The sequence below is a fragment of the Pinus tabuliformis genome, chromosome X (assembly GCF_031772625.1).
Source record: "Pinus tabuliformis cultivar Carrire ecotype Pingquan chromosome X, CPIR1, whole genome shotgun sequence".
NCBI lineage: Eukaryota > Viridiplantae > Streptophyta > Pinopsida > Pinales > Pinaceae > Pinus > Pinus tabuliformis.
Genome location: NC_142308.1, coordinates 1,237,375 through 1,248,494, shown reverse-complemented (window position 1 = coordinate 1,248,494; position 11,120 = coordinate 1,237,375). Strand labels below are relative to the sequence as shown.

The 11,120-nt window shown below is 41.5% G+C and overlaps 1 protein-coding gene across 2 annotated transcripts in view; it reads right to left on the bottom strand.

Moving 5' to 3' along the window:
- Positions 1 to 498: 498 nt before the first annotated feature.
- Positions 499 to 11,120, bottom strand: part of LOC149137968 (uncharacterized) — a 46,371-nt gene continuing 35,749 nt past the window's right edge. For both annotated transcript variants that reach the window (XM_089449883.1, XM_089449884.1), the window contains exon 5: positions 499 to 933. In XM_089449883.1, the coding sequence (XP_089306009.1) occupies positions 719 to 933 (215 nt within the window). In that variant the 3' untranslated portion in view covers positions 499 to 718. The remainder of the gene's footprint in view (positions 934 to 11,120) is intronic.

The following is an 11,120-nucleotide window of genomic DNA, read 5'->3' as shown; positions in this document are numbered from 1 at the left end:
TTAATCAATTCATTAAAAAGTTCCTCTCCACCATTGGGATTGAATTTTCATGATTTGGTTTTAGTTTTGGTGTGTCCCCTTCCAATTACCAGCTTCAAGGTTTCTTTAGACCAAGAGTATGTACACTAACCTTCATGCCAAAGTGTTTGTATAAGCAACCACGGCTGTGCAGACGATTGTTGAGAAAAAAAATACATCTATCAACTCTCAAAACAGAGGAGAACAATGTAGAAGAGAGAGTTCCACATGGTTTAAGAGACAAAGGCCTCTTGAGCAAATTTTTGTAAATCCCAGATCATATAATTTGATATCTATTATAGAGGAAAAAATTATTTCTTCTGCAAGTTTTTAATTCTAATCTAAGCATAGCACATAGCAAAGTACACCAGTAAAATCAATCATGTAGGAAACAATAAAAACCAAGGATAAGCATATGTAGGAAGAAAGCTACAAGGATCAATGAACCCAAGACAGATTTCTGAATTGGATGTGCTGGTATTAGCGAGAATAATAAAATCTTCAATTAAAGGAAAACCAGCAGATGCCAATGTTGTGAATTTATTCTTTACCTAGAGATATATGTAACTGCCATCAAACCCAATGACAGTTTTGACAGCGACCAGTATACATGACAATAAGAATATAAAGAAAAATTACGTATTACCAGAAAACATCACATCACAGTGTATTGCATTCTCAATAATCAGAACTGTACTGGCTAATATCGCTGTGCTTGTCGTTTCATTTTCCTGTCGTCCGCATAGGGCCCCTCATTTTCCCTATCTTGCAGAAAGCCAAGAAATGCAAGAAAACCAAAAAGGAAGAAACCCCCAGACCATCCACCCCATCCTCCACCCCCACCACCTCCACCATCATCACGACCTGGCCCACCTCCAGTGCCTCCGTCATCAAGTTCAGGTGTCTTCTCTTTTCCTGACAAATCAAAGGTCAAGTATGCATCAATTCAATCATAAACTTCATACGACATCTCAGGGATGATTTATCATATATAGTCCCAACACCTCAGACATCAGCCATGCATGAGAGATAATGAAAACTGGGTTGCCAACGAAGTTATTTCAAAACTAAAAATTTATTTACCCTCTCCTCATCATATCAATAGATAAGTTTCATGTAATACCTTTCCATGAGATTCCAAAATTTTCAAGTTATAGAAAAAATCATAACAGAATGAAGTCATCAGAATTTAGAAAACAATGTACTGCATTACGGCAACGGGAAACAATATTTCTTTAAAAAACAAGGTCTTTGGTTAATGTTTTATCAATTCATGTTTTGCATCATTCATGGTACCAATTATTAAATCTCCTAATACCAGCGCAGATTTACCTTCTCACAGCAATTATTTATTCCCGAATTACCAAAAAAAATAAAAATCACTGGTATTTTAACATTTAGAAATATATGATCTGCAGAATGCTTCGACAACGAGGCCGCCCAAATGGGGAGGAGGTAATCACAGGAGAAACCACTGTGAAGGAGTGCTAGTCGCACCACGAGGAGATTCACCTGGGAATGTAGACCTGGCAGCTCCATTTGACTCAATTGAGGCTCATATCCACCTCCTCCAGCATTCTATTGACCAGCTCTCTCAAGCACATCATCTGGACCATGTGGACCATGTCAGCTTCTTTGCAGACATCCTTCACAACCAGAGGCATATCCTGGACTGTCAAGCTTCTCTCCAGCGAAACCATCAGCATCTCCAAGCTCGCATGGACGGATTCGAGACTCATATGGCGCATATGGAATATCACATACATGATGCATTCCACAGGCCAGTGGTTCGAGAAAATGAGGTAGCTCATCCCATTGCAGAAAATGTACCACAATGAAAGTAGGCTTTGTTCAGTTTTTTAATAAATTTTGTGCCTGGTGGGTGATGAACCACTAGTGATCTAGTTTTCTGAAGCTACTGTTGATCTTATTTTGCATGTATTTAGAGGCCAACAAATCCGGTCGGAGTGAGGCCACTTTTGCATATCTGAAGAACTCATCACGATGTAATCTTATTTTGAAATTTGAATTAATAGAAATCTGTTCACTTACCCAAAAAAACATTTAGAAATATATGCAACGGAAATAAATCAGAGAGATCAATCACAGTGTGCAATAGAAATAACAATTCTCCGTCATTTATTAATATGGAAAATCAGGGTTTCAACCCACAAAGAATTTACAAAGAAAAAAACAATGAATAGAACTTGCAACTCAGCCCCACTAGAATAATTCGGCCCAAGAAAAATCAGCCAACTGGAAATTGACTTCTGAAGAAATTCAGCCTGAAGAAAATAGGCCCACCTCTCACCAGAAAATCAACTTACCTCACCAAACAATCGACCTCTGTGCACTCACAAATGGCCCTGACAAATCAGCCTCCCCAACAATTGCACCTCCTCACTTCAGCAATTCAGCCTCTCCAATTCCCAGAAAATCAACCTCCTGGAAACACACTGAAATTATTCCTACTTATACCTGTATGCTTCTTTCTTTTCCTCAATTGAACTGAGCCTCTCACTCCAGTGAATTCACTCTCTATTTCTTGAGAAAATCATTTTCCCAAAAATGTTGTAGCTACCTCTCTCTCTCTTGCATTCTTGTGTCTTCACCTCTTAGCTAGGCTTCTTTTATAATCTTCATTAAGCCCAAATCCCTAACCCTAATCTCCCTTCTAGAAGATCATGAAGACCAATGGTTGAGATTACTTCTAAGCCACTTCAATAATTAAATTATTTATCCTTAGAAAATGACATAATAGTCCACATTAATTAATTGACTTTAATTATTGTAATCTTCCTAAGTTAGACTTAGGAAAGAAGACATAATCACTTACTCCACCAAGCACTCCCTCCTAGCAAGGAAGGGATTCTCCATCACTCCTAACTTATCTCAATAATTCAAAAACTTCCCTTTCAATAGAGGCTTAGTGAGAATATTTTCCACCTGCTCCTCTGAGGAAATGTACTGTAATCTCACAGCAACTCTTTGGACCCCATCTCTAATGAAGCAAAATCTGATCTCGATGTGTCTAGACCAATCATGAAACACGGGATTCTCAAATATCTTAATTTAATTTTGATTATCACAGTGAATCATCATTGGCCCATCTCAAGATGAAACAGTCCTGCAAGCATCTTGCGAAGCCACATTGCCTCACAATGTGCCATACTCGTTACCATGTACTCTGCTTTGTTGAACTAAGTGCCACTAACTATTGCTTCCTGTTGTACCATGAGATCATGGCTGATCCCAAGTTGAAGCTATTAGAATATTCCCATTTAGCATTTAATGCTCATTCCTTTTAGCTGTTGCTATTTATATTCTTTTAGCAGTTTCTTTGATGAAATTGAGTGTTTCTATATTCTACATAGAAACCTGATGTTTCTATTATTGTAAATATCTCTGTATTATGATTGAGTTGTTTGCTCATTCGAAATCAATTCATTCAACATTCTTTTATGGTATCAGAGCAAGGTTAAGAGATTTCTTGAACAGTAATTCTCTCTGCATCGTAATCTCTTGAGTCCTTTCTAAGGTCGAGCCCTCTGTAAGCCAGGCAGCCTTCACTGAGTCTTAGCCTCGGCTTTGCTCGCTGTGATAAAAGCTTACAGTCGTCCATCTCGATACAGAAATGGATTCTTCCCTTGCATGATCATTTTATTAAGGAAATAACTTTGTGGCGGTGACTGTTTTCGTGGGAGCGGATTTTTTTTTTGGCTGGCCAGTTTGCTTGGAATCGTGAATCCGGCTATCTTCTTCTTCGCCTGGCGGCTACTCGACCACAACGTGGAATTCCTCAGCATTCGTGATCCAGGTGTTTTCTTTCAAATCTCATTTGTTTTTTTTTTTTTTTTAAGTCGGACTCGTGGTTTGAAAATTCGATCTGCGGGCAAATTCGTGGTTTTATTTTCAAAAGCTGTCAACCTGTGGATACGCGTGTAATTTTGAAACCCGTGGATATACTTTTTGAAGCCCGAGGATATACATTTACCCGTGGATACACTTTTGAAACCTGTGGATATATATTCAAGCCCGAGGATACATATTCGAAACCCGTGGTTCATATATACAGTTGAAACCCGTGGCAGTTGAAACCGTGGATATATACAGTTGAAACCTGTGGCTTTTGTAACCCGTGGCAGTTGAAACCCGTGGATATATATTTCAGACCCGCGGATACATATGTTGAAACCCGTGGATATATACAGTTGAAACCCGTGGCAGTTGAAACCCGTGGATATATATTTCAATATATTTCAGACCCGTGGATACCTATTTGAAACCCGTGGTTAATTATATTTCAAACGCTGATATATTTTAGTCATACGCGTGTGTTATCAAGCCCGTGTATATATATAAAGCGTATACACCTGTGGATCTATACCTCTGAGTCGTATATAGCTGAGACGTATACAGCTGAGACGTGACGTGAAGATTGTCGGCCAATTCCAATTTGTTTAGATCTGCGTAGTTGATTTATCAGCGTTCCCAATCCGTGGTGCTTGCCGGCAGTGTGTTACTAATCAGCAGAAACGTGAAGCTGAGACAGCACACGTGGGTTCCTTTTTTCAATCTTTGTATTTGCTGTATTTGTGGTTCTGGTTGCCGGCAATGTGTTACCCATCAGTGGAATTTTTTCTCTTGTGACCCTGACAGCCTCATTTACAAACTCAGACCTGTGACATCTGTTTATTGCATCAGTATACACTTGTGGTAGACTTGCATTATCCTGTGGGAAACTATATTCTCAGAAATATATTTTGTGCTAGCAGAATTACCATTGTTTTAGACTGGAGAGATATTTTTGCTGGGTAAAATTTCTTTTTAGCAGGACAAAGTCTGTTCTTTAAATTTACACCAGGATAAGCAGTCAGCTACATTGTTCTTGTGTGACATACTTCTGTATTTTCTTTGTGAAAATGGCCACACTTACCAATCTGATGTTAGAAGGAAATCAACGCTTTAATGGCAGCAACTATAACATTTGGAAACAAAGAATGTTGACCATTTTTGAGTACAGGCGTCTTTATCAACTCATTTTGGGCAAAGAGCTTCGTTCAGGTACAGCTGGGACCGATCAAGATAAATTTGATGATCGAAATCGAGAGGCTGTTATGCTTCTCAAGCTCTCTGTCGCTGATGATCAGTTACCACAGATCCCCTCTGGCAAGACAGCTGCTGAACTCTGGCAACAGTTGAAAGAATTACATGAGACATCTGATAAAAGCAGAGCTTTTTTTCTCAAAAATCAGTTGTTCTCCATCATGATGGACGAACATATGTCTTTACAGGAACATCTCAACAAAATTAAAGACATTCGAGATCAGCTCGAAGCCATTGGTCGGACCATGGAGGAGGAAGATATGGTAGTCATTACTTTGAAAAGTCTACCGAAATCTTATGAACACTTCATTGAAACGCTCAACATTACCACCACAAATGTTGATCTGAAGTTTCCAGATTTATGTACCAAACTTCTGCAGCAGGATCGGTGGAAACAACAGTTTGGTAGTAGTGCTTCATCAGTGTCCTCAAAAAATGCATTTTCTGCAAAATATCAGTCCTCTCAGTCCTTTCAGCAGAAAGGCTCCTCTCAGCCTTTTGATCCTGCTCGGAAGAAAAGTGTGCAGTGTAATTACTGTCACAGGTTCGGTCACATGAAGAAAGATTGCCGACAGAGGATTGCTTCTGAACAGAGGAAACAGGGAGGGCCACATCAGACAGCAAATGTTGCAGAACATTCCGAGCAGACAGAGTCTGCCTTTTACGCCTTTATGGCTAAAAGGTCTTCAGACCATGTTCCTTCCTCTGCATGGTACATTGATTCTGGTGCATCACGTCATTTTTCTCACAGGCGTGACTGGTTTATTGACTTCTCACCTTTCAGTGATTCCGTGGTATTTGGCGGAGGTGAAAAGTACACAGTAGCTGGCAGAGGTACAGTTCAAATTCAGTCTGGTGGGCGCACACTTATATTTCTGAATGTATACTATGTTCCTGGTATGGAAATTAATCTGCTATCTGTCAGCCAGATTATGAGGAATTCTCCTCAACTTGATGTAGTGTTCAGTACCCACAAGTGCTCCATTATTGACAGGGAGTCTAGTTTAACAGTTGTTGTTGGCCTAGAAGATCATGGTTTATACAGGCTACTTGACACCGGTGACTCTCCAGAAGTGGCTCTAGCAGCACGTATTTCTCCTATCAGCACTCTATGGCATCAGCGATATGGGCATCTCAATATGCAGTATCTCTCTCAGCTCTCTAGGGAGGGACTTGTGTCTGGATTACCTGATATTCAGACTCAGCAGTTGGGGGTATGCAGCGCCTGTCAAGCGGGAAAGCAACATCGGTCTTCATTCAAAAATGGAGAATCTTGGCGCGCATCTAAGGTACTTCAGTTACTTCATGCTGATATTTGCGGACCTATGAATACAGCCTCTATCACTGCTTGCAAATATTTTTTACTTATTGTAGATGATTTCAGTAGAAAGATGTGGGTATATTTTTTAAAAAATAAATCTGATGTTCTTAGTACCTTTCAGAAGTTTAAAACATTAGTGGAGAAAGAATCTGGTTGTAACATCATGACCCTTAGGACCGACAATGGGGGGGAATTTTGTTCTTCGGCGTTTGCCAACTTCTGTGATATTCATGGCATCAAACGTCAATTAACCACTCCTTACACTCCTCAGCAAAACAGTGTTGTCGAGCGTCGCAATCGCACGGTTGTTGAAATGGCTCGTTCCATGCTACAACACAGGAGTGTTCCAAACAAATTCTGGGCTGAAGCAGTATTTACTGTTGTTTATCTTCTTAACAGATCACCCACTCAGGCTGTTACAGGGAAGACTCCTGAAGAGGTTTGGTCTGGCCGAAAGCCTAAGATCAGTCATCTCAAAGTATTTGGCTCAGTTACATATGTGTGGATTCCAGCTGCTAAGCGATCTAAGTTGGATTCCAAAAGCCAGAAACTCATGATGACAGGGTACAGTGATCATCACAAAGCCTATAGGCTAATAGATATAGCCATTGGTCGTCTTAGCTTCAGTTGGGATGTAGTATTTGATGAAGACAGAGGATTTTTTCAGTCTTCTTCTTCTCAGCAGTGTTCTGAGGATCAGCCTCACAGTGTACTTCTTCCGGTCGGTCCACCTTATGGGAGGGATGATGTAGCATCAGTATTTGATCATACTCTATCTAAGCTTCCTCCAGAAAATAACCCTCCTCTTGCCGCCCCTATTGCTCTTGAGCCTCCTCCACCTCCTCCTGATATTGGTTCCTCTACTTCTGCTATTGCTTCTTCTACTCTTCGGCCAAAATGGTGGGCTAAAACCATTGGTGATCTCCGGGATGATGAGCTCCTTGAAGGCAGAACTTCTAGACATAAGAACAGACAACAGTCTACAGTCAATTTTGCTCTTATGGCTAACCTGCACAGTACTTTTGAGCCTCAAACCTATTCAGAGGCTAAGGGTACATCTGAGTGGGAACAGGCTATGGAAGCCGAATTCCAGAGTCTTCAGAAGAATCACACATGGACACTTTCTGATCTTCCTACAGACAAAAAGCCCATAGGCTGCAAATGGGTGTATAAAGTGAAATACAAAGCTGATGGAACCATAGACAAGTATAAAGCTCGGCTTGTGGCTCGAGGATTTTCACAGAAGGCATCGACTATGAGGAGACTTTTGCTCCTACAGCCAAGATGAGTACCATAAGGCTTGTTCTTGCCCTAGCAGCTCAGTTCAATTGGAAAGTTCATCAGATGGATGTAAAAAGTGCTTTCCTAAATGGTGATCTCCAAGAAGAAGTCTACATGACGCAGCCTCCAGGATTCAAGGTTGATGGTCAAGAACAGAAAGTGTGTCGGTTAGCTAAAGCAATCTATGGATTGAAACAAGCTCCTCGGGCTTGGTACATGATAATTGATCAGTACCTGACAGATCAGGGTTTTCAGCGGAGCCCTTCTGGTCCAAACCTGTACATCAAGCATACTGGTGATGATATCTTGTTTGTGGTTGTCTATGTGGATGATCTTATCATTACTGGCAGCTCTGCACATTTGATCCATGGGATCAAACAAGATTTATGCAGAACTTTTGAGATGACAGACTTGGGGCTTCTTCATTATTGTCTGGGGGTTGAAGTTTGGCAGACTGAAAATCAGATATTTCTCTCTCAGTCCAAGTATGCCAAAAATCTTGTGGACAGATTCAGAATGCAGGATTGCAAACTAGCCACGACTCCTATGGAACCAGGGCTCAAACTTTCAGCTCAGTCATCCTCTCCCCTTGTGGATGAAACTTTATTCAGGCAACTAGTGGGCAGTCTCATCTATCTTACTGCTACCAGACCTGACATCAGTTTTGCAGTAAGCTACATTTCTCGCTTCATGTCTGCTCCTAAAGCTGATCATTGGCAAGCAGCAAAGCGTGTGCTACGATATGTGCGTGGCACTTCTGATTATGGCCTCCTATACACTCGAAGTTCCAATCCTATTCTCAGTGGTTACACTGATTCTGACTGGGCCGGTTCGGTTGATGACCGTAAATCTACAGCTGGGTATGTGTTTAATCTAGGATCTGGTGCTGTTACTTGGACTAGTAAGAAGCAACAGGCAGTGGCTCTCTCCTCAACAGAAGCCAAGTATCGGGGAGCAGTTAAGGCATCCTGTGAGGCAGTTTGGCTTCGACGTATGCTGGCAGATATGCATGTTTCCCAGACAGGGCCTACTTCTTTGTTTTGTGATAATCAGGGAGTGCTCAAACTTGCCAAGAATCATGTCTTTCATGAACGAACAAAGCATGTGGAAACCCATTGCCACTACATTCGCCAGCTTGTTGAAGACGGCTCAGTTCAGTTGCAATATGTTCCCACAACAGAGCAGCCCGCCTACATCTTCACCAAGCCTCTTGGTCCTGATAAATTTGTAAAATTCAGAGGGTCTATTGGTGTTGTAAATAGATTGAGCATTAAGGGAGGGTATTAGAATATATTAGAATATTCCCATTTAGCATTTAATGCTCATTCCTTTTAGCTGTTGCTATTTATATTCTTTTAGCAGTTTCTTTGATGAAACTGAGTGTTTCTATATTCTACATAGAAACCTGATGTTTCTATTATTGTAAATATCTCTGTATTATGATTGAGTTGTTTGCTCATTCGAAATCAATTCATTCAACATTCTTTTAGAAGCAACATCCAGACATGGATTTCCTGTCCACAGCACTCCCTACCCAATCAGAGTCTGTGTACCCCTACAGCTCCACTCCTCCAACTCCGACATATCTCAATCCAAACTCTATTGTACCTCAACACATGCTTCGCTACCAACCATTGAACCCATCTTGGCTCTCCACCATGAATTGGCCAAGTGTATTCACAGCACAACATATATTCAGCCTAGCGTTGACCAGATACATCAAGGAACCTAACAGTTGCTTGTACAGTGTGGGATCCACCAACTCGCCTTCGAAATCACTTAGCTTCTTTAAGTTAGTGATCATCAATGTAGACATAGGCCTACAATCCTCCAACTTGAACCTCCTCAAGATCTTGACTGCATACTTTCCCTATCAAAGGAAAATCACTCTTGGCTACTGCCACACCTTCAATCCCAAAACGTATTGCATCAAGCCAATGTCCTTCATCTCGCACTCCAAAGCAAGATCCTCCTTGCATGTCCCTATGAGCTTCTCTGATCATGTCAAGAAGAGATCATCCACATAAAGTACCAAGATGAGTGGCTCACCCTCAACAAGTACATAGTACAAGTTGGAGTCCACCTCACTCTTGTTGAAGCCCAAACCAAGAAGATATCCATTGATCCCAGCATACCATGTGCATGGAGCCCATAAAGGCCCTTCTTCAACCTACATACATAAGACTCTCTCCCATGCACCTCAAAGCCCTGAGGTTGCTCAATATACACCTCCTCCTCAATCAACCTATTGAGGAAAGTAGTCTTCACATCCATCTGATGTATCCTCCACTCCATCTCTAAAGCAATGGACATAACTACTCTAATGGATGCATATCTAGCGACGAGTGCGAATGTCTCCTCGTAAACCACTCCCTCTTGTTGGGACAACCCTCTTGCAACGAACTTCGCTTTGTACTTCTCGACACTGGCATCAGCAGCATGTTTGAACTTATAGATCCATCGAGAAGTGACCAAAAATTTTCCCTCTGGTATCGCCTATGTCCCATACATCATTTCTCATGATCGAGCTACACTCCACCATGGAATCCCTCTGAACCTTCTCATCTGCAACCTCCTCAAAAGTGGAAGGCTCAAACTCGCTAACGCTACTCGACAATGCCAAATAATTGGAAAATCTTGTTAGTGGTATGCTCTACGTGAAGGTGTTGTTAGGATCCTTCACATGCTCCCCAGCGTCCCTCAATGTCTATTTGGCCCATCTCGAGCTCCTACTAGTAGAGCTCGAAATATCTAGCTCATTCTCTAGATCTATGCATTGTGTCCCTGCTGCAGGTCCCTATTCAATCTTACAAGCTTCTTGCTCCCAATCCTCTACCCTTGCTAGCTCTTTCTCGTGAGACCTCCTAAAGGTCGTGCCCTCATCAAATCTAACATCTTGACTTAAAATAATTTTCCTCTATCCTAGAATGTAGACTCGATAGGCCTTTGAGACCTCACGGTAGCCCACAAATATGCCCCTTTTTGACAAGGGCTCGAGCCTAGTCCTCTTCTCTGTGGGAATGTGGACATAGACTATGCTACCGAAGATTCACAAATGGATCACATCCGGTTTCACTCTTGTAAACATCCCCTCAAGAGTCACGTCCTCCAATGTCCTATGAGGACTCATATCTACACATATACAGTGGTATTGCAGGCCTCTTCCCACAAAAACATAGGCAATCCCTAATAATAGATCATTGCCCTCGCTACGTCCATTATGGTGTTGATCTTCCTCTCGACAACCCCATTTTGTTGAGGATTGTAAGGGACCGTGAGCTCCTCCTTAATCCCTGTTCTCGTGCAAAAATCTTGGAACTCGTTGGAGGTATACTCGCCTCCATTATTTGATCGCAAAACCTTAATCTTCTTCCCAGTCTGGTTCTCCATGAGA